At 49.4% G+C, this 27,713-nt stretch overlaps 2 protein-coding genes across 5 annotated transcripts in view; one reads left to right on the forward strand and one right to left on the reverse strand.

Annotated features, from left to right (window-relative positions):
- Positions 1–13,924, reverse strand: part of MAU2 (MAU2 sister chromatid cohesion factor) — a 30,610-nt gene extending 16,686 nt beyond the window's left edge. For 2 of the 3 annotated variants that reach the window (XM_058727321.1, XM_058727320.1), the window contains exons 1-5: positions 13,609–13,923; positions 4,968–4,985; positions 4,499–4,564; positions 3,743–3,838; positions 1,973–2,067 (exon numbers count right to left, since the gene is read on the reverse strand). In XM_058727321.1, coding sequence (XP_058583304.1) covers positions 1,973–2,067; positions 3,743–3,838; positions 4,499–4,564; positions 4,968–4,985; positions 13,609–13,884 — 551 coding nt within the window. In that variant the 5' untranslated portion in view covers positions 13,885–13,923. Of the gene's footprint in view, positions 1–1,972; positions 2,068–3,742; positions 3,839–4,498; positions 4,565–4,967; positions 4,986–13,608 lie in introns of all 3 variants that reach the window. The other variant, XM_058727322.1, reaches the window with a different exon arrangement.
- An 84-nt stretch (positions 13,925–14,008) lies between these two features.
- The window catches only part of SUGP1 (SURP and G-patch domain containing 1), a 32,352-nt gene continuing 18,647 nt past the window's right edge, over positions 14,009–27,713 (forward strand). Inside the window, exons 1-7 of one of the 2 annotated variants that reach the window (XM_058727318.1) lie at positions 14,009–14,273; positions 16,355–16,529; positions 21,112–21,212; positions 22,685–22,885; positions 24,999–25,110; positions 25,439–25,539; positions 26,426–26,549. In XM_058727318.1, the coding sequence (XP_058583301.1) occupies positions 14,240–14,273; positions 16,355–16,529; positions 21,112–21,212; positions 22,685–22,885; positions 24,999–25,110; positions 25,439–25,539; positions 26,426–26,549 (848 nt within the window). In that variant the 5' untranslated portion in view covers positions 14,009–14,239. Of the gene's footprint in view, positions 14,274–16,354; positions 16,530–21,111; positions 21,213–22,684; positions 22,886–24,986; positions 25,111–25,438; positions 25,540–26,425; positions 26,550–27,713 lie in introns of both variants that reach the window. The other variant, XM_058727317.1, reaches the window with a different exon arrangement.

Here is a 27,713-nt window from a genome sequence, read left to right on the forward strand (position 1 = left end):
CTGGGCAGGGGGCGAGCACACAGGCTCAGGTGCCTGAACTCAAATCCACGCCTCTACTTCCTCTTCTGAACCCTGCAGATTCTCCTGAGGGTTAAAAAGATAAACTCAGGAAGCCCCAGGCACATCAGCAGCCTCACCACCCTGTCTCAACCCTCAGGGGGCAATGAGGCCAGGAGATTTCTATAGCCAACACTGAAACCTTTTTGTAACTTTCTAAATGTGTGTGTACTACTATCATAAACATAAAAATTATAAAATGAGCATGTTAAGAAATTTATTATTTTTGGGGCGCCTGTGTGGCTCAGTTGGTTAGGTGTCTGACCCTTGGTTTCGACTCAGGTCATGATCTCATGGCTTCATGTGGTCGAGTCCCATGTTGGGCTCTGTGCTGGCAGCGTGGAACCTGCTTGGGATTCTCTCTCTCCCTCTCTCGCTGCCCCTCCCCACTCATGCTGTCTCTCTCTCTCAAGATAAATAAAAAAAATTTTAAAAATATTTATTATTTTTAAAGGTTTTATTTTTAAGTAATCTCTCTGTCCAATGTGGGGCTCAAACTCACAACCCCAAGATCAAGAGTTGCATGATCTTCTCACTGAGCTAATCAGGTACTCCAAGCTGTTAAAAAGTTGAGAACAGCCAAAATAACAGGGGAAGGAGCCGGGCCAGCCTGGCCTCAAACTCAGCTCCAAGGTGCCTCAGCATGCTAGTGTGGGGCAGGGGCTGCTGCTTTCAGGAATCCCTGTGATCGTACAGGCCCCCAGGCCCCCAGTTTGTTCAATATCAAAGTCTCCTTCCTGACAGTCTTGGCAGAATCCCCGTGTGTTCCAACTGACACCCCATCAAGTAGGTGCCATTCTTCCCATTTTCTGGGTGAGGAGATTGAGGTGGGGAGGTCACAATCACATAGCACAACAGATGCCGATGCTCCAGGCCACCACACCATTTCTTGTTGTTACTTCACGGCAGGCAGACTGTAGGGTCTACACCCAGGTCGCCCACCCAGGCCGCCTGTCCACAGTGGCACAGAAGCCTGTAAGGAGACACTCTAGAGAGAACATGTAGAGTGTTCAGCTGTCCCCATGCCCTGTAGGGCATGTCATGTCACCATGAACCTAGTGATAGCTACAGCACAAGGGGGGCAGGGAAGGCCAGGAGTGTGGGGCCAGAGTATGTGACAGCCACCATCTCAAGGCAGGGTAGCCAAGAGGCCAAGACAGCCTAGGGGGAACTGAGTGGCTCCTCTCAGGCACTTTCAAGTCTAGAGCTCAAAGAACAGAGTTGGGAACAGTTGTTTCCCAACAATTCCATGGGGTAAGATCAGCCTTGTGAAACTTAACTTTCCAGAACCCCAATGCATACAACAGAATAAGAGCACTGTTGTCTGTGCCCGTCTACTGCAGAGGGCTCTTCTCTTCAACAGGAAAAGCAGCAGACAGACTGGACACCTTCATGGAGGGTACACAATGAAGCACCAGTGCCCTCTGACCCCTGATCCCAAGGCACCAGTCTCCAGACCTTGGTCTAAGCAGTTCTGTGGGTAACATGAACCTACGTCCCCTCTTTTACACGAACATCCACTCATTCTGTCTCCTGTTGTACATCTAAAAGCTGGGACACTGGGGCTGCCCACAGGCACTGCCAAGCACATCACCTTCTGGGAGCACTGCTCTTGCATCTGTGCCAGAAAGGGGCCAGCCCAGCACATCATACGAACGCTTTTTATTTTAAGAGACACTACGTTCTTGCAAGCACTGAGAATGCGGGCTGCTCTCCCCTTGTCAGTAGCTTCTCCCCTCCAACTTCATAAATCGATGGGGCAAGAGATGTCTGGTGCTGCTTTAATCGTCACATTTTTTTACTATGCACCAAAGTGATCCCTCTTTCGAGCCAGAATGCCAATTCTCGTTGTTGTCCAGGACAAGATAGCCAGCTGTTTCCAAGGGGGAGAGGAGTGTGGATAGAGGGTGCCTACCGTGTATACTCAGATCCCACAACTCGGGCATACTCAGCCCCCACGCCCAGGAGGTCGCAGGCTGACACCAGGTCCTTCTCAAGCGTGTGCAGTTGCTAAAAAGGAGAGAGAGCAATGACGCTTACTTTATAGCACCTACTACCTGACCTTAGTGCTCTGTTGGTGACTTAAAACTGAACCTCCCCACACCCCAACAAAATGGTCTTAATGTCAGTTATGAGCTAAATCAACCAAATTATCTCATCACATTAATTGCTTTGGGTACAGAACTCCACTTCACCTACAGTGTACCTCATTTAAGCTTCACGGCTCACAGAGCAGCAGTTAATACTTATGGGCATAGACCCCTAAGACTTTGTGAGTGTGTCTGTGTGCTTTGCAGACTGCCTTTGGGGGCAGTCACTAGGGAGGTGGCCAGAGGAGCCCCAAGCAAGGAGGGACTCCCTCAGGCATTCAGTGCCTATAGATGTTTCAAACAGAGAGGCTTTAACAGGTTCAAAGGAAGGTACACTTGCAGGACCTTGGTCAAGAGCTTGGGTTCCTACATGCATGTGGTGCCCAATGACTCAGGTGACTCACAGTCCGGCTGTACAGGCAGGTGACAGAGCTGTGTCATGAAGGGTAGGTGAGAGCAGCCTGGTGGGCAGGGAGGTTCTGAGACAGGAGAGACTGGAATCCAGCCAATGAGGGGGAGGTATGGGCAGAGCCCACAACAAAAGAGGTGTCCCTCACAGTAGAGCCTACTGTCCTTCATCTTGATCCTCAGCCGGCAAGCCCCTCCACTGCAGCCAGGAAGGCCCAGCCTAGAAAGCCCCCCAACCAATTGACTGTCTCAGAATACAGGGACGACCTATATCTGGGGAGATGAAGGGAGGACCTACACGGAGCCCAGGCTTGACTCAGGCATTCATTGCCCAACAGGTAAGTGGCAATCTCAGCTCAGTCCTTACAAAACACAGTGGGCTACTGGCAAGAAATGCTCCCCAAACAAATTTTTTTCATTTAAAAATTTTTAAAGTTTACTTATTTATTTATTTATTTTAATGTTTTTATTTATTTTTGAGACAGAGAGAGACAGAGCATGAACAGGGGAGGAACAGAGAGAGAGGGAGACACAGAATCTGAAGCAGGCTCCAGGCTCTGAGCTGTCAGCATAGAGCCCAACGCGGGGCTCGAACTCAAGGGAGTGTGAGATCATGACCTGAGCTGAAGTCGGATGCTTAACCGACCGAGCCACCCAGGCGCCCCAAGTTTATTTATTTTTGAGAAAGACAGACAGTGTGAGTGGAGTAAGGACACAGAGAGAGGGAGAGACAGAATCCCAAGCAGGCTCCACGCCACCAGCACAGAGCCTAATGGGGGGCTCGAACTCATGAATCCGTGAGATTATGACCTGAGCCAAAACCAAGAGTCGGATGCTTAACTGACTGAGCCATCCAGGCGCCCCTCCCCATATTTAAATGAACACAGGCCAAATGAAGCACCAGGAGACAGGGGAACATGAAGACAAGGCCCTGTGTCAGCCCCTAGGGGGATGGACACTCCCACCATCATCTTAGGTGCCGGCTGTTTGGGGGTGGGGGTACTGCCAAGGACGGAGGCTGGTTAGCAGGTAAAAGAAATGTCCCTGTGTCCCCACCCATGCAGTGCAGCAGCTTGAGGAGGGTCTGTGTGTCCTGGAGTTTGTTATTTGTACTTGGGGCACACCTGCCCCAAGGTCACAGCCCCTGCTGGGCCCCCATGCTTCTTGGCTGGGTCCATGGTACTCACAGCAAGCTGGAAGAGCAGGCGGCAGTGCCAGTATGGAGTCTGCTGTGAGATCTGGATCGCTTTCCGCAACAGTGGCTTTGCTGTGTCTACAGAATTCTGAAAGGAAACAGTCAAGTTTGGGAAGGAAAAAACAAGCCGGCAAGCAAGCTGGATTCCTTATGCAGCAGCTGTGGCGCCAGAAGGCCACTCCTGTTCACGCTCACCAAAGGATCTGTGGGTTGCCAATTTACTTTATTAAAAGAAGAAAAGATTTTATTGGACTCACTGGCTGGGAAGTTTTTGCATTGCTCTTAAAATAACTCCTCATTCAACTAACTTTAGTCCAAAATCCTGAACAGTCAAATTAGATGACAAATTACCATCTTTCCTGTTCTACAACCAGAGAGAGGGGCCAGGGATGTGAAGTATGTAGTCCCTGCTGCCCAGGGAGCCTCCCACGTGACTGCTCAAAGTGAGGAAAGGTGATTTTCAGCTATGCCTGAGATCACAACCAGGTTAAGAAGGCATATGGACTTGTTAGGAACTAATCACCTTAAACCTAGGAACAAGGCTGTTTTCCAACAGTCTTTGGTAAAAAGATTTTGCTGGCTTTCATTAGCAGGTGACGACTCATGGATGCTCTGTGCCAGGGCACCGGAGGTAGAAAAGTAATGGGAAGTATTAAAAGCCAGCAGAGAGGCCACTCCTGAGAGCCAGTTTGTCACTGTGCCTTTACTACAGGGAAAGTGACTTTGCTTTCAGAAACCTTGTTCTTACCTCTTGACAGTACAGCTCGGACAAAAGACTTGCTGCTTCAAACTTAACATCTTCAAACTGCTGGATCTAATAACATCCAGTTAAGGAAGGAGAGACACTGCAAAGTGGTCAGTTTACAAGGGCCACAACTTGGGGTTCTTATGTTACAGCGGCTGGTGGGAGAGAAACATCCTTGCCTGTTCTAAAACCTCAAGTTCACGTTCTCCTCCAGCAGTCCCTAGTTTTGGTGCCACCTGGGTGCAGAGCTAGCTGATAGGACATACAGAGGAGCATGGCACCCAGGCATGCCATGCTGGTCCATAAGGGTGGCCACATCGAAGAAGGGATTCTTTAGGTGGGGCAAAGCCTAAAACTCTGGGGTGCTTTATGGGGGGGGGGGCGTTCAAGTTTGCAATACAATCTTTATTATTATTATTTTTTTCAAATGGAGCTTTCCTTAAAGGGAACAGTACCAACAGGAAAAGGATACTTGCTGCGATATCAACCACTGAAAAGAAAAAGAAAAAAGAATTAATTCTCAAACACTTGATGCCTGCTTACTGGCTCCACTTCAGGGTTTACACAGGTCGTCCTGTCACCAAAATCTCCAGGTGCTCAGTTAAGGGGGAAGGTGACCTGCTCGGCCTGAAAGGATGGGAAAATGAGCACCTGCTCCTCCTTCGGACAGCAGTTTTCTGTCCTGCCAGCCTCCAGAGTCGTATTTGGAGCCCCCTCCCACCAAAGCAGAGATGCTTCAGGAGTAGAGACAGCCCCGCTGTACCACTCACTGCAGTACACTGACAGCTGGCAGACAGTGACACAAGAAATCAGTTACAACTGGAGAGTGGGTCTGCAGGTGTCAGTCCTTCCTGGAGCAGTGACACTTACAAGATGCTTATGGGGGCACCTGGGTGGCTCAGTTGGTTAAGCGTCCAACTTCAGCTCAGGTCATGATCTCGCGGTCCGTGAGTTCAAGTCCCGTGTCAGGCTCTGTGCTGACAGCTCAGAGCCTGGAGCCTGTTTCGGATTCTGTGTCTCTCTCTCTCTCTGGCCCTCCCCCGTTGATGCTCTGTCTCTCTCTCAAAAATAAATAAATGTTAAAAAAAAAAAAAAAGATGCCATGGACATCTGGGTGCCTTGGTCAGTTGAGTGTCTGACTCTTGATGTTGGCTCAGGTCATTATGTAGTGGTCATGAGATTGATCCCTCTCCTTCACTCTCTGCCCCTCCTCTGCTTGTGCACACACACGTGCTCTCTCAAAACGAATGGACATTAAAAAAAATCTTCCACTTTATTTTTTTTTTAATTTTTTAATGTTTATTTATTTTTGAGAGAGGGAGGGACAGAGCACGAGTGGAGGAGGGGTAGAGAGAAAGAGGGAGGCACAGAATCTGAAGCAGGCTCCAGGCTCTGAGCTGTCAGCACAGAGCCCGATGTGAGGCTCGAACCCATGAACCATGAGATCATGACCTGAGCCGAAGTCAGACGCTTAACCGACTGAGCCACCACCGTGCACCAAAAATCTTCCACTTTAAAAGATGCTTGGAAATGAGCAAAGCTAGCCTCAGAGTGGACATAGGAGAGCTCCAAGAAGGAGTGGTGTGGGCAAAATCCAGCCAGAGGATTGTGGGGACAGTTCTAAGACCTGACCTCACTGTTCTTCTCTGCTGGCACACACACCAGCACAGGGTTCAGATGACACGCTCCCACTTGGAGACTGCTGTGCCCTGCAGTTCCACGTTCCAACAGGAGGCACTGGTGAGGGTGTGCATGGGCCAGTCCACCACATGAACTACACCAACCACACTCCGTCAGACCACCTAGGACCCAAGCATGCAACTGACACTGTCCTTGCCGACCCACTCATCCTACATTCAGAGTCTTGGCAACTGCTGGCGGGAGGATCCAGCGCTGAACAGAAGACCTTGACTCACTATGCTCTGTGCGAGAACAGTGTGTGCGTGGATGACAGCCTGGGTTGGGCCTTGAGGGTGGTGGTGTAGAAAGTGAGGGGGAGATGTCCCCAGGGAAAGTGGGAGTGGGAAATGCCCCAGGCAGAGGAGAACCCATGAAAAAGACGGAAGGCAGGAAGGTGAGGCTGGAAGGCCCAATGGATCTCTGTACCATTAATGTGGCAGCCCTGCCTATGGATCAAAATGCCCCAATATCATTCCTGGAGCCTATCTCAGTCAGAGTCATAAAACAGAAGCACCTAATCAGATCTGGGTTTAAGAGCACCTAGAGACAGCAAAGAGAATGCGAAGGGAGGAAGAGGGGCCCAAGGGGCTGCTGGTCTTAGGAACAGAGATGCCTCTGGGCCTAGGGTGAATGGTGGCTAGGAAATCGCAGAGCAGGGAAAGACTTGGAACTGCCTCTGACACCAGCTGCCTGCAAAATATAGGTGGGCCAGAAGGAGGCACTGTGGGAGCAGGTGAAAGGAATGGAGACCAAAAAAAGCCCCAGCACTACTGACAGGGGTCCTTCCTGACACACATGCACGTACACACATGTAGAGCCCAGGCAAAAGGTTTTCTGCAGCCAACTTGCGTGTCCCCTCTCAAGGCCCCCCTGCAGCAGGGACAGAAGGGGCTCAGGGTTCCCATGGAGGCCAGGCCCGTTTCAGTCAAACAGGTGACGTCAATGGAGCCAATAAATACAGAAGTCGGGGTGTGCTTTCTATAGAACCACTTCCTCCCCACAGGGAAGGTCAGTGTAGCAAGAGAGGCTCCTGAAGGCCACCAGTTGGAAGGAGAGGGCGAACCAGTGGAGGAACCTGTGTGACTGGAGACATGGTTGGGCTGGGAGAGCTACAAGACTGGCCCTTGTCAGGGCAACTCAGTCACTTTCCCCGGAATGTCAGTCAAACAACTGTCAAGGAACAAATGGCTTCACTTTTGTGTCTTTGTAACACTTGCAACATAGATTCACAAACCAGAAATATGTAGACTTCAGAAAACATACCTCACAATTGAAGTACAGAGGATACCTTATCTAAGGCTCCTATTTTATACAAAGTTGCTACCCCATCTATATTTTATGGCGTAATGCTAAAAAATAGCTTTATATCTCCTGCCTCATGACGGGAAAGAAGCCAAAGTCAGAGCCTCTCACTGCTGGGCAGCCTGCAGGTGCCGGACAGGGATATAAACTAACAATTAGAAATTCCTGAGGTCACCTTGGGGCCCTCAGGGTAAGTGAGGGGCACCACAGAATCAGTACAAGCTATGAGGGGTGGAAGAGCTTGAATGAGCATCTCTCTCTCATGCCTGAAGATTCCATCCAGGGCTGAGAGAGTGTCAAGGCTTCTTGTACCTCAAAATACAGATAAATTTTTTTAATCAGGTTTTTAAACCACAAAAATGTACAGAAATAGTTATCGACTGTAACTCCTTTGGGATGGAAGCTCAGCACTTAGAAGCCAGCCTGCCTCTTTCTGCTGTGTGACCCTGACTAGGAGAAACCCCTTCAGCAATGTCACTGACAAGTTGGAGGTGGTCCCTACCTCATGGGTTTGTTGAGGATCCAATGAGACAGTGTCCCCAAGAAGACCACATGCAGAGCCTGGCATGTAGAAGGTGGCAACAATACCTCAGTGATTCCCAAGCAGGAAGAGGAAGAATCAGGGGTTGGAGGGGAGGCAGGGGGACGAGTTGGTGGAACCGTGAAGGGATGGTTCCTAGACAGATTTCACATCCTGAATTCAGAGGAGACAGAGAGTGAGAGTGAAGAAAATAGAAATGAAAACAGGAGGAAGCACAGACCACACTCTTCCATGAAAATGCTTAACGCCAAGCTCTGCAAATACACTTTCTGCACAAGGTTTTGCTCCCAGCAATGGGGCATGGAATTTGGCAGGACATGATGCGGAAGGATGAAAGATCTGCTCCAGCCATGCCTGCTGATGAAAGGCCCAGAACTAAGTCCTTTCGGGCCTTAGAAAGGGAAGCATTTAATCACTTGCTGAGAAGGTAAACCAGAGATTCTCAGGTTAAACCTGGAAGTGGGGGAGCCTGGGTGGTTGAGTCGGTTAAGTGTCTGACTCTTGGTTTTGGCTCAGGTCGTGATCTCATGGTTTGTAGGGTGGAGCCCTGTGTTGGGCTCTGTGCTGACAGCATGGAGCCTGCTTGGTATTCTCTGTCTGCCCTTTCCCCACTCGTGCTTGCTCTCACTCTCTCTCTCACAAAATAAATTAAAAACAACAATGATAACAACAAAACAAACCTGGAAGTGGAATTAACAGGCATCTGGATGACACAGTTTGGAGCTACTTTCTAAGTCAGGTAAGTGAAACCACCACAGAAAAGCAGCTCCACTCCAAACTCAAAGAGTAAGCAAATATGGCATGGATGTAGGATACCACAGTCAAAACAAATCACTGTATAATGAACGACTACCTAGATTATAGGAAATAATGCACAATTCATTCAAGAGAAGCAGCATTTATTCCTCCGTGGCATTCGAATCAGCAAAGTCTAAGGATGATGCTGCATTTCTTGACCAAAGAATAAAGAGGAAATGTGATCAAAAGCTTAGTTAAGAGGGTATACATCTACATCTAAGTACAGACACAAAGATTTTCCTGACTCCGCAGAGGATGTGCAAATGACTGAAATGGGACTGTTTGCTGGAACAACGGTGTAAAAATTAGGCCAGCGAAGACTGAAAATATACCCAAGAATAGGTGTTCAGCAAGAGGAAATCCCAGGTAAAAATGAAATGACAAGGAATACAGTATGAAAGAACCTGCAGAAGACAACTTCACACATTGTCTAGCCAAGAGATTTCTCAGCAAAGAGACATCTCTTATAATCATGAACTGGGACCAGGAGTCCCAGAGCAGCCCAAAATTCTGGTAACACACACACACACACACACATCACTGCCAAAACCATAATCTAAAAGGGGAGACTCTCAGGTGAAGTGTCCAGTCATGCACCATAAGAGCTACAGGAGTTGTTGAGCAGACCCAGGGAGTGAAGAAGCCAGCAGGGGCTCCAAGGGCCCACAGAGGCAGGAACCAATGAGAGACCAACAGCTGTGACCTCAAAGAAAGCTGCTGAGGGGCGCCTGGCAGGCTCATTTGGAAGAGCAAGCAACTCTTGATCTTGGGTTGTGAGTTCAAGTGCCAAGCTGGGAGTAGAGATTACTTAAAAATAAAATCTTAAGGAAAAAAAAAAGCAAGCAAGCTGCTGAGCAAAGGGAGAAACAGCCTCCATACCTTTGATAGAAACACTTAATGGAGGATTCTTCCAAAGTTGGTCAATTGATGAAGCCAATGGGGATGTTATAGGTTTTCTACACAGGTTACAAATGCAGTTGAGGCAGTTAGATGCTGACAGTAAGCAAACAGAGGATAAATAACCGGACTTTGTATTAAAAAAAAAAAAAAAGTGATTACCAGGGAGATTGGGGATTTCTCAGAGAGAAAGCAAAAGATGTGAAAATAACAGGGAAGCAGAATGGGGTACTAAGTTTAGGTGGGATTGTCTCTCTCTCCCTCTCTCTGCTCCTCCCCTGCTCTCTCTCTCTCTCTCAAAACAAATAAATAAACACTTAAAAAAAAAAAAGTTTTACCTAAAGCACTTATAAGTTAGAGAAAACGTGTTCAGAAAATAACAGCAAGAGGAATGATCAAGGAGAAAATAGTCACAAAATACTGCAGTCGTTTATGTTAAAATAAAATTAAAAAAAAAAAAAAAAGGTTTTGGGGCACCTGGCTGGCTCAGTCGGTGGAGCATGCAACTCTATATCTCAGGTTTGTGAGTTCAAGCCCCATGTTAGGGGTAGAGTTTACTTTAAAAAAAAAAAAAAAAAAAAAAAAAAGCTTTTTGATACTCTGTGTTGGCTCCCTGAAAAGAAACTGGAACTTCTTTGGCCATTTGCTCTTCAGAACTAGAAACAAACCACTTCTAAAAGAAGAATATATTCCGATTTTTTTATTGAGCGAGTCTGGGTAAGAATGAGTAAAAGTTGATAGCACCCTGATTTGGGGGAAATCACAGGACCAATAAAGAGCAAAGATAAAGAAAGCATGCTTATGTTGCAACACAATAGGAGATAACATACAATTGCAGAAAGAAAACAGCATGGAGAACAGCACTTTAACTGAAATCTGGACAAATTCCCAGCTGGGGATACACCCAACAGAAAGGAAGGGATTTCCAAGTATAAGGTCAGTGTGCGCTACAGAGGCAACCTTGTGGCTCTGTGGAAAACCCCACAAGATTCAGGGTTCTGTAAAATCAAGGGAAGGTGCTTCACCAGCATAAGGGTTTAAATCATGGGTCCAAAAGCCCAGTGGCTACAAGGAAGTAATCCGAGGCATGGCTGCTTCCCCTGCACAGCACTGGGTGGGCAAAATGTGACCACATACACAGCAACTATGAACCACTGCTGGAAAAAGAGTGAATGACCCTTGAGCAAGGAAGGTGGCAGAATTTGTTGTTAATCCAGAGAAGAGAGCTTTAGAACCTCAATTCACTGAAGGCACTGGGCCACCAGGCCTAAGCAGTCTCCAGCACCCTCACACCTAAGGAAGTCTGGGGCTTCGTCTAATCTCAGCCTCATCACTGCCTAGGAGAGACCTTACACTATCCAGTCACAGGATCGACCTGACATCCTGAGCTGTTCTCCAGGTTCGCTTTCCCCATCCCATTCAGGCCTTTGCTCAAATGTCACGCCTACAAATAGACTTTCCCACTACCTCTGCCAAAAAAAGCTCCCCATCAACTCCATCTCTTCACCCTGGACCATATTTTCCATGGTTCTTCTACCAGTGCCTAACCTTTTACTACATATTCAATGTTTGTCTTCTTTACTAAAACATAAGCTCACGTTGACAGGGACTATTTTAGTCATCCCTGATCCATAGCCCTTAGAATAGAGCTTGGCACCTGATGTGAGCTGAATATCTGTTGAATGAATAAAAGGGGAAAAAAAAAAAAAAAAACCTAGGGGCGTCTGGGTGGCTCAGTCAGTTAGGAGTCCGACTCTTAGTTTCTGCTCAGGTCATGATCTCACAGTTTGTGGGTTTGAGCCCCACATCAGGCTCTGCACTGACAGTGTGGAGCTTGCTTGGGATTCCCTCTCTCCCCCTCTCTCTATGCCCCACCCCTACTCGTGCTCTCTCTCAAAATAAACGTCAAAAAATAATAATAAAAGAAAAGGAAGAGAAAAAGAAAAAGAAACTTCATAGAAACAATAATGACTTATTGTCTTGGCACTGAAGTTGGTGACCTTGAGCCCAGGTTTGAGCCAGTTTTGTTAATAACTTGCTGTGTAGCTTTGGGCAAATCACTTCATCTCTCTGAACCCATACTGCCTCACTCCTAAAACAAGGGAGATGATCAAGGAACGACTAAAGTCCCCTTCCAACTCTCTACAGTTTGCAAAGATCTGATATCTTCCCAAAGGCAATTCATTACCAGCCACAGGTGGGCCCGGATTTACCTCACATCAGTAAGTTCTAAACATTTAATTTGATTCTTGGGGCGCCTGCATGGCTCAGTCGGTTAAGCATCCAACTGCTGATGTCAGTTCAGGTCTCGATCTCATGGTTTGAGATCGAGCTCTGCGTTGCGCTCTGCATCCTCAGCGCAGATTGGAATTCTTTCTCTTTCCTCTCTCTCTGCCCCTCCCCCACTCATGCTCGCTCTCTTTCTCTCAAAATAAATAAATAAACTTAAAAAAATAAATAAAGGGGCGCCTGGGTGGGTCAGTCAGTTAAGCTTCCAACTTTGGCTCAAGTCATGATCTCACGGTTCGTGGGTTCGAGCCCTGCGTTGGACTCTGTGCCGGGAGCCTGGAGCCTGCTTCGGAGTCTGTGTCTCCCTCTCTCTCTGCCCCTTCCCTGCTTGCCCTCCATCTCTCTCTCTCTCAAAAATGAAAAATAGGGGCGCCTGGGTGGCGCAGTCGGTTAAGCGTCCGACTTCAGCCAGGTCACGATCTCGCGGTCCGTGAGTTCGAGCCCCGCGTCAGGCTCTGGGCTGATGGCTCGGAGCCTGGAGCCTGTTTCCGATTCTGTGTCTCCCTCTCTCTCTGCCCCTCCCCCGTTCATGCTCTGTCTCTCTCTGTCCCAAAAATAAATAAATAAAAAAAAACGTTGAAAAAAAAAATGAAAAATAAACATTAAAAGAAATTAAAAATAAATAAATAAATAAAAAACTTAAGTTGATTCTTCTCATGAAATCTCTAAGCAGAATAAACCTGGGGTAAGTGGCAAATGGAGGCCCGGTCTGACAGGAGCACAGTGTTCCCGTGATAAAAAACAACGCCAAGGCCAGAAGAGGCACAATGAGGGCCACTGTCCCACATTCTTTGAAGCACCGAGATCCCACAAGTCAAGATGGGGGGGATGGGGTCTTTCTTGTGAAGGGGATAGACTAAACAGATGGTGGGAGGAAGAGAAGTCACCATGGATACAGAAAAAGCAGAAGCTTAGGCATCTCCCACCCCACTCCACCAAATGGTCCTGGAACGTAGGCCCCCTGAGTTCTGCCTCCTTACAGGATCTTAACCTCTTCTCTCTGACCCTCTGCCTCCCATCTACGACTCCTGCATCAGTGATGGGGGCTTAATACCCTCCAGATACTTCTATCAGACTTCCGGGTCCAGGGTGAGGATCCCTTCTTAGGTTTCCTGAGAGACCAAACTTCAGGCTCCCAAGGGCTGCCTGAACTGTGTGAACTGTCACCTTGACCCTCCCCTATCCTGAGTCACTTCAGGAAGGAACGGTCATGATGATGCCCCCGGGGCTGAGCCCTGGAGAGCAGGAAGCTGCAGGACCCCACTGGCAGATCTGGTGGCGTTCCCATGGGCGCCAACAAGATGATATCCTCCCGAAATCCTGAAGAATCTGGGGACCCTATTGCTCCTGATGAGACAACTCTCGAGTACCCTGCGCGGGGTGCTGGGGCCCTGCGTGTCACCAAAGACGTTAAGTAAGGTACAGAGAAAGGCCCTCGGGTGCCCTGAGAGGCTGGCGGTTTCGGGGTCCTGCTGCTCGTCCTGAAGTCGCGCCCCAGGTCCCCGAAGACGGGCCAGGAGGCCCCTGCCCGCCGGGGTCGCAGTCCGTCAGCCCAGGCCCCGAAAAGAGCCCGCGCCTCCTCCCTCGCGGCCGGGTCCGCGCTCACCGCCTTCTCCAGGTGGCTGCGCGCCTGCTCGCTGTTCTTGGTGTGGTGGTAGAGCACGGAACCGAGCTGCAAGTGCGTGCGGGCCTCGATGCGCTGAGGCGGCTTGAAGGGGAACACGGCCTGCAGGCAGTGCACACACAGGCGGATCTTGGGCGGGCTGGAAGTGCGGAAGTGCTCGGCGAAGCCCAGAAGCGCCAGGTACCACGACTCGGCTGCCTCCGCCTGCGCTGCCTGGGCCGCCGCCGCCTGAGCCGCCGCCGCTGCTTGAGCCGCCATTTCGGCCTCCACAACAACAAGCCGCCGCCACAGGGAGGCGGAAGCAGGAGCGCGGGGCGGGGCGGGGCGCTTCTCACGTCTCTCGCGAGAGCTGCCGCATAAAGCATTCTGGAACATGTAGTTTGTCTTTGGAGTGGCTGAGGCTCCGGGAAGGTGTGAGAAAAGGCGATGCCCTTTGGTCCGCGGGACTGAGACCAGAAATTGCCAATAGGCTGAGGTTTGCTTTCCTTGGGGAAAGGCTCCAGGTATCCACGGAGTGGCCGGGCTTGGTTGGCCGACACAGACTACATCTCCCGTCAGGCCATGCGCACTATAACTAGCCTTCTCAAGTGGAACCGGAGCATTGTGGGATTGGATGAGTCTCAAGATGGACAACCGGGATGTTGCAGGTAACAGCTCCCGCCTCCCCTCAAGCGTCCGCCTGGGTCCTCGGGGCTACGCGTCGCCGTTTCGTCGTCCCGTTGGGTTTACCCCGACCTATTAGCCCCTCGCCTCAGCCCCCAGGGCGTCCCGAAGCGGCGGCTTCTGCATCTTCCCGGTCTCCCGAGACCCCAGACCCAGTTGCTGCCCCCACCGCCTGGTTTGCTGAAGGCGCGGGTATTCCGTAAAGGCCGCCACTGGGGCAGTCCTGCGCTCTCTTTCCGAAATAATCGCCTTCAGAGCTGCTCAGAGCTCTGCTCCCCGAAACAGCGGCAACCTTGGGCTGTCCTGCGCCCCTTTCTTCGAGCAGCCGCTGTCTGGCCTGTGTCCGCTTTCTGGAAAAGCTGCTTTTCCGAACTACTCTAGGACTCCTTGTACACACACTTACCTGGGTCTTTCGAGCCCCCGCTTGAACACAAGGCTTGCCTTTCCCTCTCTCCCAGACTGGCCGCGCCCCCCCCCCCCCAACCTCCGACTGGGGTGCATTCACCCATTCAGCGAATACTGTGTGCCAGGCACAATGTTAGGCGCTGGGGTTGCAGTGGTAACCAAAAAGGGCCCTGCCTTCCTGAAGATTACTTTCTACTGGGGCGTCAGACAGTGCACCAAGAGGAAATATTTACAGAGGTTATAATGATGTGAGAGAATGGAGGTGGAGGCTGCTGATACTAGGTAGTCAAGGAAGGTCTTTTTAAGCAGAAAGCATTTGAGATGAGAGGCTGCCAGCTATGGGAGTGCCTGGAGGGAAGCTTGTCGTTTTGAAGAATATCAAGAATGAAGTGGGGGGTACCTGGGTGGCTCAGTTGGTTGAGCGTTCGACTTCAGCTCAGGTCATGATCTCATGGTTCATGAGTTCAAGCCCCACATCGGGCTCTGCACTGACAGTGCAGAGCCTGCTTGGGATTCTCTCTCTCTCCCTCTCCCCCCCTCCCACCCCACTTGCTCTCTCTCTCTCTTTCTCTCAAAATAAAGTTAAAAAAAAAAAAAAAGAATGAAGTGGAAGTGAGGAGGGGAGTCATTTCTGAAAGTCAACTTTCAGAATTTGGATTTTATCCTGAGTCCCATGGGAAGCTTTTGAAGTGTCTTGTTCATTTCTACACTTAACACGGTCATCTGAAGACACCATTATCTTTTACTTGGAGCCAGTACACCTCCTTATTGGTCTCTTGCTGCCACCATGTACTCTCTCCAAGTAGTAGCCGTAATGACCTTAAAAATACCGTTTGTCAGCATAATACTCCCTTGTCACTTCCCAAAGCCCTTTAAGTAAAACCTGGACTCCTACATTGGCCTCCCACCCCCATTCCTATAACAGTCCACTCTGGTCACACTGGGCCCTTGCTGGTCCTTGATTATACCAGGCTTCTTTTTGCCTTAGGCTTTTGCAACTTCTCCTTATTCTGCCAAGATAGTTCCCCATGTGGCTTTTCGGGAGGCTGGCTCTTTATCTTTCTGGTTTTAGCTTAAGAGGTCTTTGCTAACAGTTATTTTCTGGCTGCTCTAGCTGTATAGGTTGCTCTTCTATTATTCTTCCCTCCTTTTTTTTTGTTTCTATCAGAGAGCTCTTAGGATTTTGTGGGTACTTTTTCATTGTAAGTCCATTGTCTTTTTACCCCAAGGTGAGATCCGCATGGGCAGAGACCCCTTCCCTAGTTGAGCAGAGCACCTGGTACATAACTCAGTTAAACATTCATGGAGTAAATAAAGAAACAGACGCTTAAATGTCTGTTGATGCAGGCAGCAGCAACTGGGCCGTTCCTGTAGCAGCTGCTGAACATGTTTGTAGAGCAATGATGATTTTTTTTTTTTATGTTTATTCATTTTTGAAAGACAGAGGCAGAGCACAAGCAGGGGTGGGGCAGAGGGGCGGGGGGAGGACACAGAATCCGAAGCAGGCTCCAGGCTCCAAGCTGTCAGCACAGAGCCCCACGTGGGGCTCGAACTCACGAACCGTGAGATCATGACCTGAGCCGAAGTCGGATGCTCAACCAACTGAACCACCCAGGTGCCCCCTGCAATGATGATTTCTGATTTGCTTCTGTCTCCCCAGGGAAAGCTAACCGGTGGTTTGGGGTTGCACCTCCCAAGTCTGGAAAAATGAACATGAACATACTTCACCAGGAAGAGCTCATTGCTCAGAAGAAACGTGAAATTGAAGCCAAAATGGAGCAGAAAGCCAAGCAGAATCAGGTGGTCATCAGCCCTCAGCCCCCACATCCTGGCGAGTAAGTGCCCCTTGTGGCTGGATTGGGGTCTTAGAGGGTCACTGGCAGAAGTTTTGTGTTCAAGATCAGTCAGGTTATACCTGCACCTGACCACAGCCTGATGATGCAAGGAGTGACACAGATGCTCTTTCAGGAGGCTCAGGTGGCAAGAGAGAAATGAGGGGTATGTGGGAGCTCAGAGATGGCCTGCCTGTATTCACCAGTTATTTAGTGTTGAGCAGCTGTGGGCTTGGGGCCAGAGATGTAGCACAGAGCAAAGACCCAAACTCCATCTCTTTCCTTATGGGACTCATGGTCTACTAATAAAGGGAGTGCCAGTTCTACCCCCAGAGCTGCCAGTGGGTAACATGAGGTAGTGTGTTCCCTGGTGCAGCGGCCACTGTAGGAGCCCAGAAGAGGCTCTTCTGTGTTCTCAGAGCCAGCCTGTTGAGGAAGTAGGGAAAGGCCTGTCTGGCAGAAGGCAGGGAGGGAAGAGAGCCCTTGTGTGTCAGGTGGCTAAGCTGTTGCACCAAAGGAATTGTTTCAGAGCCAAGCAGGGGGTAGATCAGGCAGCGTTCCCTCCTGCCTTTCCTGAGAAATGTTGAGGGCTCCCAAGAGTTTTGAGCAGGGGTGATGTGATCAGGATGACAGGATCTAAGAATTTCAGGCTGGAGATCGATAATCAGAGAGGCAGGCCCCTTCCTCTGGGGTGTGAAGCATGGAACATATTAAACCCTCTCCAGAGCTGGCCCAGCTCCCCTCCTACCTTTTCTAAGCATTTGTGGCATCTCCTTGAGGGCAGAACTTAGACCTTATTGTTTCTTTTTTTAACTTGATTTATTATTTTGAGAGAGCACGTGTGTGTATGAGCAGGGAGGGGCAGAGAGGGAGAGAGAGAATCCCACGCAGGCTCCGCGCTGCCAGCGCAGAGCCCGACATGGGGCTCCATCTCACAATCTGTGAGACCATGAACTGAGCCGAAAGCAAGAGTTAGACGCTTAACCACCTGAGCCACCTATGTGCCCCTAGACCATATTCTTATGGGAACCCAGAGCCTGGGGTCTCTGAGGCACTCATGAATGTGGAGACTAGATATGGAGTGATTTGTAAGTCAGTGGGCTTGTGGGCTCTTGCCCTAGAGTTATGGAAGGACTTGTACCAGGATGGGAAAGACCTGTAGGAATGCTTTCAAGAGATCCCAGAATCAGCTGGATCCCAACACCAGGATCAGACAGCTGAAGGGGAGCATCACGTGGGTGGGTGCATAATACAGGTAGCTTTGGAAATAAAGTTAATTTCTTTGTTGTAAAAGCATAGAACAACAAGTTTTAGAATTTCTCACTGAAGGGGTGCCTGGGTGGCTCAGTCGATTTAGCATCCAACTCTTGATTTCGGCTAAGATCGTGATCTCACGTTTTGTGAGTTTGAGCCCCGTGTCAGGCTCCACACTGACAGTGCAGAGCCTGCTTGGGATTCTTCCTCTCTCTCTGCCCCTCCCCTGCTTGCTTTCTATATTGCGCTCTCTCTCAAAATAAATAAATAAACATTTAAAAAACAATAGACTTTCTCACTGGAGAAATAAGAAATATTCAAGTTGCTTCAAGACATCCACTTTGCTATAGTCCCCTCCCATGTCTTTGCTTTGTCTCACAAAGTTGTGATCAATTTTATTTGCCACTTCCCCCTCAACTTTTTATTTTTTATTTTTTTATTTATTTATTTTTTTAACGTTTATTTATTTTTGAGACAGAGAGAGACAGAGCATGAACGGGGGAGGGTCAGAGAGAGAGGGAGACACAGAATCTGAAACAGGCTCCAGGCTATGAGCGGTCAGCACAGAGCCCGACGCGGGGCTCGAACTCACGGACCGTGAGATCATGACCTGAGCCGAAGTCGGCCGCTCAACCGACTGAGCCACCCAGGCGCCCCCCCCCTCAACTTTTTAAAAGAAAAGCTTTTCCTTGCATTACAACTCTTTAGAACCATCGTAGTTTTTAAGGTTTATTCTTGAGATGTAATTAGTATGCCATAAAATTGATCTTTGAAATTGTACAATTTAGTGATTCTTTTTTTTTTTTTTAATTTTTTTTTTTTTCAACGTTTTTATTTTATTTTTTGGGACAGAGAGAGACAGAGCATGAACGGGGGAGGGGCAGAGAGAGAGGGAGACACAGAATCGGAAACAGGCTCCAGGCTCCGAGCCATCAGCCCAGAGCCTGACGCGGGGCTCGAACTCACGGACCGCGAGATCGTGACCTGGCTGAAGTCGGACGCTTAACCGACTGCGCCACCCAGGCGCCTAATTTAGTGATTCTTTAGTATATTCACAGCATCATGCAGTCATCACTACTCTCTAGTTCTGGAACATTTGTATCACCCCAAAAGGAAACGCAGTGCCCATTTGCAGTTACTCCTTATTTCCCCAGCTCTTAATTTACTGTCTTTGTGGATTAAGCTATTGTAGACATTTCATATAACATTTGGCGTTTTGTGTTGGCTTCTTTCACTGGACATAATGCTGTCAAGGTTCATCACTTTTTAGTATGCGTCAGGACGTCATTGCTTTTTATGGCCAAATAATATTCTGTTGTGTGGATGGAACATGTTTTGTTTATCTGTTCTTTAAGAGCCAGCATTAAAAAAATTTTTTTTTTTAATGTTTATTCATTTTTGAAAGAAAGAGACAGCACAAGCAGGGGTGGGGCAGAGAGGGGGGTACACAGAATCTGAAGCAGGCTTCAGGCTCTGAGCTGTCAGCACAGAGCCCGATGCGGGGCTTGAGCCCACGAACCACAAGATCATGACCTGAGCCGAAGTTGGACGCTTAACCAACTGAGCCACCCAGGCACCCCTAAGAGCCAACATTTTTAACGGCATAATATCCCTTACCATCTGTTAATAAGTGGGATTCATTTGCTGTCTTGCTGCTGCCCTGAGGTGTTTCTTGCCTTTCATTGTCCCCACTTTCTTTCCCTCCCTCTTGAGGGAGGTAACAGTATGAGCACAAGGGCTGCCAGAGGCCCTGCTTGTTTAATGCTAAAGCTAGTTATCTGCAGATCCTCCTTTGTGTTAAAAAAAAAAAAAAAAAATTATACAGAGTAGATATTCTGGAAAGTAAAGGAGAGGAAAACGAGGCAAAACCAAAATCAGTCATAACCCTGCAACCCACAGACAGTGCTGGTTGGATTTTGATGGATTTTTCTAATAATTTTTAACTCAAATACTTGTGTTTTTAAATTCAAATATTTTTTGATATAAATAGGGCCATACTATAGTTGTTTCATATCCTGCTTTTTTTGTTTTTCACTTAATGTGCTTTATTGCTTTGTTTCTAAAATTTTAGCTTTTCAGGGTTCCTTCATCTGCAGCCCTATGGAAGTCTTATAATTTATTTAACCAGTGCTTTTTGTGATGAGGGTGTTTCCATTTTTAGTTCGTTATAACATTTCTAGAAGAATAAAACTTAATTTTAAAGGAAAAAGGCCTGATCTATGGGCTCAATAAGCTTTTACCAATTATTGGATGGAGTAAGGTAGGGCCTTGAAAGCAGCATATACAAGGAATTTCTGAGATTTGGGCAAGATTGTATGTTACAGCAGAAAATGGAAGAATAGGATATATACTATGATTGTAGCCTTATTTCCTTCTATTTCAAAGAAAAATACTGAAGAGTTAGCAGTGGCTGTTCTGAGGGGAAAAGACTTTCGGATTTTTCCCTTTGATTTCTATTTCTATATGTTCCTGATTGCTCCATAATAAACATCTATTGCTTTTATTAGCAGGGAAAATGGATTTGAATTTAAATATTTTTTTGAGGGAGGGACAGGGAGAGGGAGAGGGAGAGGGAGGGAGACACGGAATCTGAAGCAGGCTCCAGGCTCTGAGCTGTCAGCACAGAGCCCGAGGTGGGGCTCAAACTCATGGACTGTAAGATCATGACCCGAGCTGAAGTCGGAAGCTTAACCAACTGAGCCACCCAGGTGCCCCAAGATTTGAATTAAACATTTGGGTCCCTGGGTTTGCTTTAGTGCTGACTTGTTGAAAATACATGTTTAAATATACTTTTGGCAAACAAAAAAGAGTGTAAAAATAATAAGAGTATAATATTCCCCTTTAGTTATTCCACCAAGAGATTGCTTTGGGTGTTGTGCTGTGCACCTGTGATACCCACAGAAGCGCTGGCTGGCCCAGGCCCAGAACTGCAGTCACACATGGACGCAGACACACAGGCCCTGCCTTAGAAATCTCTGTTGTCTGGCAGGAGAGACAGACATAGGAGCCAATAAGCAGCCCAGCTATTTAGTTGACAAGTACGACAGGTGCTGTGCAGGAGGATCAGGTGCTTTTAAGCTGTTTTGTTGGAGATACCGTTTGAACCTGTAGGGTCAATATTGCAGGTAGAGATAACATCAATATAGGTAGTATTGCCTTGACCAGAATAAGTGTTCCATCTTACAATGAAGGCTGCTCTCAGTAGTTCCCAGACATTTTTGGGAGCAGGTTTTGGGTCCCATTAGGTGAGCATGCTGGGGGGGAACGGGCGAGGCAGGCCCCTGCCTTTCCTCTTGTGGCTCACTTTCTTTGTCCTCTGTCTCGGGTCTAGAATTGCGAACGCACACAACTCTTCTGTTTCCAACAAGTTTGCTAATGATGGCAGCTTCCTGCAGCAGTTTCTGAAGTTGCAGAAGGCACAAACTAGCACAGGTGAGTGCGGTCTCCCCCATCCTGTGTCTCCCCCTGCTGGGGCTCACTCTGCCAGCTCTTTCCCCTTGGGGGTCCCTGGGCATCTCAGAAACGGCAGGTCCCCCCTCAGACTTCTTCCTCTCATCCCGCATTCATTGAGGACTTTCATTCTTCTCATTCCTACAGTAAATGCCCAGGGGAGAGCATAAACCCAGCCTTCAAAGTGCTTGCCCCATAGGAACAGAGACAAATAAGCCAGGTTTCAGTCGGCGGGGGTGGGGGGCCCTGACTAAACATGGCCCAGGTGTTGGGGAATGTCATTGAAAAGATGTGCCTGTGAGCTGGATCCTGGCACTCCAGAGGCTTCTCAGTCTCTCCCCTATACTTGAAATGTGGGGCTTCCTTGTCTTCCCTGCTCCCAGAGGCTACTCTAAGCACATAGCCTTGAGATAGGATGTGGTATTGAGAACACCTGCATGGTATATGTGACTGAACCCATTTAAGGCCTTTTTTTTTTTTTTTTTTTAATACAAACTTTCAAGATTTGGTGGGTGGGTGTGGGGATCCATTCATTTTGCTGCCACCTGAGACAAGCCTCATGTAAGTTTCTGTTGCTTATTACAGTTGTTACCCACCAACCTGGAGTGGCCTGCCTCTTTCTTTGGTCTTTCCTTGCCCTCTGAGTTCAAGGACCAATTTTAGATTATACCAGGGAAGCTCCCTGAAGGGTTATAAACCCAACACCAGGACTGTGGGGCCGCAGTGTGATTTAGAGCAGCAGCTCAGATGTGAGGGATGGGACCCTTATCCATTGGGGGAGGGGGGGCACCTGGCCCACAGGAGCTCCATGAGACCTGTGAGGTATGAGAATCCCTTGCTGTAGGGAGCCCACCCATGTCTGTGGTTGTGCAATTTACTGATCAGCTTACTTTTAACGTAAGAACGTTTCTGACCAAACAAAACACCATCAATCTTTGTCAGATTTTCTAGGAGACAGCTGAGAAAATTAACCTAAAGCCAAATTCACTCACAGAGAGGGAGGAAAGACTGTATAAGTCCTTCACCGCAGGCCCTCAGGCCAGGAGTTGTGTTTGAAAAGCCCTGAATAGGCTGTCATCAGCTTGCCACTGACAGTGAGAGGGAGTGGTTGTAAGCCAGGTGTGGGGATTCAGGTCTTATCCAGAAGAGCTGGCACATCCCTGGGCTTTGAGTGCAGGTGTTAGGGAGGCTTCTGCCAGAGCTGCTGCCTGCAGAGCCCAGCCTGTCTTCTTCAGGCTGGGTGACCGTGACAAGTCGTTCCTCTCTGAGCCTTAGTGTCCTCTTCTATGAAATGAAGATGGCGTCCTCAATGAGCTCCCACCCCCTACCAGTTGCCATGCTGGAAGCCAAGGACCCAGCCCCATTTAATGCATTTGTGGCATACGTTTAGGTGGGAAGACGGGGAATTGTGCACCACAGACCTTGAGCATGAGTATCTTTCCTTCCATCCCAAGATGCCCCACCCAGCACGCCCAGTGCCCCTACTCGAGTACTCCCCCGCGCCGGCAAGAGGCCTCCTCTCATCAGCAGCCCACCAGGCCAGGTGAAGAACTACGTGCATGCCAAGCAGCTACCTGTGGCCAGCCGCCCAAGCGTCTTCCAGTCTCCTGATGAGGATGAGGAGGAAGACTACGAGCAGTGGCTAGAGATCAAAGGTGAGGTGCAGGGGCTGCCACCTTCCTTCCAGTACTGCTCCTCCAGTTCCGTGGGTGCGACCCACAGCCAGCGAAGAAAGTGTGGCTGGGGGTGGGGGGGCCTCCAGGCTGAGCTGAGGGCCAGAGTGGGGCCCTCCATGGTTAGGGGGAATGAAGCAAGAACGTGGGAAGAAGTGAGAGGGAAGTGTGGAGGTGCTCTAGACTGTGGACTTTGTCTTGGGAGCCATAGGAACCATCCTCCGCTCATGTAGGCTGGTCTCCAACCAGGGCAGGGACATTCTCCGAGGAGCACTTGCTTGTGTCTGTCCTTGTCCAACATGAGAGGAGGAGCTTCCATGGCTCCCTAGCCTGGGTGCACACTTTCTGAGCCCTCTTAGAACCAGAGGTGCCTCTTCCCGTTGTGGATTATTGTGCTTACCAGTTTGGGCCAGAGGTACAGGCCCACGTGTTGGAGGGCATGTTCTCCTGCCCTGGGGAAGGATGATCATTTTTCTTGGAAAGCCAGTCCACGCCCTGTTGTGTAGGAGGGTGGAGGGTGGTGGCAGCAGAGCTCCTACTGTGTCTAACTACATCCACATTCAGAATAAGGCCTCAGTACCATCTGAGCCATGAGGATGCCTGCACCACCTCTGCCCCAGACTGGTTGGTGCAGTCATATCACCCTGACAGTGAGGACAGATTGAAGTAACTATATAGTTATGCTGTGATAGCCTTTAGACTTGTTACCCTGGATGAGGGTGCTGGCTTCTGGCCATGCATCTGAGTAGGTCAGTGGCCAACCTCGCACCATAGAGTATCTCTCGGGATGGAGCCAGGGAGGGTGCTTTTCCTGAGGCATCCTAGCGGCTCTGACAGTGCTCTGATGGGAAGTGCTGCTTCACAAGAGGCAGTGTCTCAAGGTCCTTGAGGCCTATTATGGCCAGCTGTTGATGCGGCCCCAGAAAAGCACCTGTGCCTATAAATGGCAAGCAGGTCATCACCAGGCACTCAGGAAGAGGGTAAGGCTGGGGGAAAGGTGGGTACAGAATGTCCCTGTGACCTCTTAAGGATCCTCCTCAAGCCACAGGTCCCTGACCCCTATCCCTCAGTTTCTTGGCAGCTGAAGCAACAAAGGGAATAAGATTGGCTGCAGGTTCAGTGTCTAGCCCTCTTGCCAAGAGCAGTGAACATTGCTAGGCACTGGCAGTGAGAGATTTCTCCTGGGAGTTCTCATAAAAGGGACGTGAGCATAAATGGGCTGACAGATGCCTCATGAACAGGCCAGCAATAAGATACAAAAGCAAGTTCCATGTGGATCAAAGGCGGGGAGGCTAATACAAATATTAAGAAATATTTTTATAGCTCTGTTCACTGAAAAGGCCCTGAGGTAATGATTAAGCCTGTTGCAGTGAGCGCCTCTGGCACCCAGATGGTGGTCTGGAAACACACTTTCTCCCTCGTGGAAACCAGGACTTCTTGGAGAAATGGCTGGCTCTAGGTTTGGTCAGGAAGTGTATGAGATGATCCTGGAGCACCCTATCCCAGCAGATAGCGAGAAGGCCGTCAGAGACTCCTGGGGTCAGGCCCAAAGACCTCAGGAGCCAGCTTGAAGAGGCTCTACCAGCCAAGAGGGGACAATTGAGCTTCTGCGATGACATTAATTGCAATGGATTGAAACCCACCTGATACATTTAAATCAATGGATTGAAACTCTTGATGTGTTTAAGTCAGAGTTTGTAAAGATACTTTAAAAAGGTTTTGTCATCTTTGGTGACAGGAAACAAATTTGTTAAACTGAACACTGGTAAATAAAAGAATTAAGCATTTCAGAAAAAAGGGGGAGACTGGCTATGTTTTCTGATGTCTCCCTCCCAGTTTGGGGATCGGCTTGGTCTCTGGGAGGCTCACACCCTTCTCTCCCACCCAGGGTCTCTCACAAAGATTGTTTAGACTGACACCCCCCTCATCACAGTGCTATGTGCTTGGACCCAGGACACCCGACAACCTCCCGCATTTCACCCTCTTCTCCCCCACCCCTCTGTCGTTGTGGTCCATAGAGAGAGTGTGCCTGTTGACTGTGAGGTGTGTGAGTTGAACCCCAGTACTGACAGCCTCCTTAAAGTTTCACCCCCAGAGGGAGCCGAGACTCGGAAAGTGATAGAGAAATTGGCCCGCTTTGTGGCAGAAGGAGGCCCCGAGTTAGAAAAAGTAGCTATGGAGAACTACAAGGATAACCCGGCGTTTTCGTAAGTATTTCTGGGAGGGGAAGGCCACCACTACTTAATGTTCTTGTCACACAGTAATGTGTATTCTTGTAAAACCCTACTGGTTACTAAGGCTGGTCGGGGCTGGGTGCTTGCTCGCACGGGCCAGATGCTGTTCCGAGTTTCTGAGTGCTTTCTAACTCATGTCGGAGGTTGCAGGGGCTCCAGTGTGGTGCAGAGACTTAGTCTTGGGCCCTATCAAGGTGTCTCTGCTCACCAGCTTGCTTTGCACAACATTCTTCAGAAGCTACTTGGGTCACCCCATCCCCACTGCTCATCTTCCTCTCTGTTTTGCAAAACTTCTCTCCAGGTTTTTGCATGATAAGAATAGCAGGGAATTCCTCTACTACAGAAAGAAGGTGGCTGAGATAAGAAAGGAAGCGCAGAAGTTGCAGGCAGCCTTTCAGAAAGGTAAGTGGGTGGAGGATGTGGGAGGTTCTGGGGAGGTGTGTGGACAAAGCACACCCCATGTGAAATCGGGGTTCCTGGAGGCTTGCCGTACATGGGGTGGTGCCGATGGCCCAGTTCTGTGCCCTCTCAGGTGGCCAGGGCATTGCCTTCCCCACCAGTGGTCTGAGGTGGGAAAGAGTCTGAGGGCCAAAGTCAAGGTCATTATTATGTTTTGGAGCTCAGCTCTGTGTTTTTAAAGGGGGTAGGAGGGAGGAGTGCTTACTTGTTGGTTCTTGGTCATTTAAGTATAAATGAGCTCCTGCCTGTCTGGCACGGAGAACCTAGAGATAAATGTAGTGCCTGACACTTGGGGAGGGAGGCAGTGAGCTTCTGGTGGAATGAGTATCAGGGGAGGGGGAGATGCTAGCTGGTCTCCAGCTGTCAAGAAGTAAAAGCCCAGTCAGATTATGGTAAGTGGCAGGGGCATCGATGTTTAGGCCAAACACAGGCCACAGAGGTAGGTACGGTTTTTTTTTTTGTCACCTAAGGCCCTCTGCCCTGACCTCCCCAGGAAAAGAGGGCCAGGCCCACTCCCTTGTGAGACCTGGATGGGCAACCCCTGGGAGAAAGACTGAGGTGGGGCTCCCATATCCCCTCTGGCCTGGATCCAGACCTTCACTCACATTCTGTTCTGTGATCTGTGGGGTGGGAAGGGGCAGGGTGCGGGGTGGGATGTTGTAATATTAACTCTGGTATTTGGTCCCAGTGTAGTAATCTGATTCCCATTTGCCTGTTTTTCTTTGCATTGTTCCTAAAATAAACCCCTCTTGTTGCCCATGGGGTTCTTAGCAGAAATTAGGCTGTTGGGTGTGGTGAGTTGAGCTCAGTACTGACAGCCTGCTTAAAGTTTCACCCCCAGAGGATGAAGAGGCCAAGAACCTTGCAGAAAAGTTGGCCAGGTTCATAGCAGACGGGGGTCCAGAAGTGGAAACCATCGCTCTCCAGAACAACCGCGAGAACCAGGCATTCAGGTAAGGGGGGTACTAAATGGGAGGTGACCCATCCATACACGTTGATCACAGCACCCCCTCCACCCCCCAACCCCCATGGGCTCAACGTGCCAGAGCCCCACGGTCAGAAGGTGGCAGGGTTAGGTCCAGTAACTCTGACCCTTGAACCCAGCTCTGCCACCCCACGGTCAACTACTTGTCAGAGCTCAAATCGTCTCTGAGGCAGGCGTGCAGGGCCTTTGGGGTCTTCTATTTTCCACGTGCCTTATAGAGAAAGTCTCTGGTGCTTGCTAGGCTCCCTTTGTTACAGAGATGGCAGCCCTAGGCTAAGAGTAAGCCAGGCTCTTGGGCAGAGAGCCAGGCTCTTCCCGTTTTTGACTTTGTACTTTTATAGGATCAGACGTTGACAGTGAAGGAATGTGAGGAAAGTGGGAATGTGGTGCCTTAGGCTGTGTGAAGCGGGAACCCTCAGCCTGTGTGCAGGCTCCACGGAAGGTGTGGGACAAGCAGCTTGACTTCCCTGCTGTCTCCAGCCACGCAGCCACATCCCATCCCCTCAGGCTGGGTCTGTGTGTACCTGTGCATTCTTTGGGTGGGTTCTGCACTTCCTCCTTTCTAGGGGAGGTTCCTTGGCGGCAGGTTGTTGGAGTGGGGGGGTTGGGAAGTCACTGCTGCTAGGTAGGGACCAGCAGGGGCTTATGGGGTGGATGCTGAACTCAGTGTGGAGGTGTTGCACCCATGAGGATGTTTTTGGCCATAAATAACATAGGTTCCAACTCAGAAAGTGAAGAGATATGATGGCATGTGTAACAAAAAGTCCAGGAGCAACAGTCTGGGCTAGTTGATTTAGTGGCTGGGCACTCAGGACAAAGGAAGCAGGAGTGAAGCAGCAGACATGCACGTACTGTGCCACAGCGGTTGGGAGTGCAGGTGAGTGTCTGTGTGAGGTGCAGGTGGGCCTTGGAGCCAAGCAGGGGTCACGTGTTCACTGAGCACCTTTGGAAGGTCCACATAGAGCGTGACGGGGTGAACTGTGCCTCCAAGGTCACTGGCCACAGTTGTGGAGGGTGCTTAGACACGCCGGGCCAAAGCACACCGGCAGAGGAGGAACATCAGGAAGTGGGGCTGATAGAACCTTGCAGGCTAGTGGAGGGGAGGGCCATGGCTCAGTTACTCGGTGGACCA

The sequence above is a fragment of the Neofelis nebulosa genome, chromosome 4 (assembly GCF_028018385.1).
Source record: "Neofelis nebulosa isolate mNeoNeb1 chromosome 4, mNeoNeb1.pri, whole genome shotgun sequence".
Classification (NCBI taxonomy): Eukaryota; Metazoa; Chordata; class Mammalia; order Carnivora; family Felidae; genus Neofelis; species Neofelis nebulosa.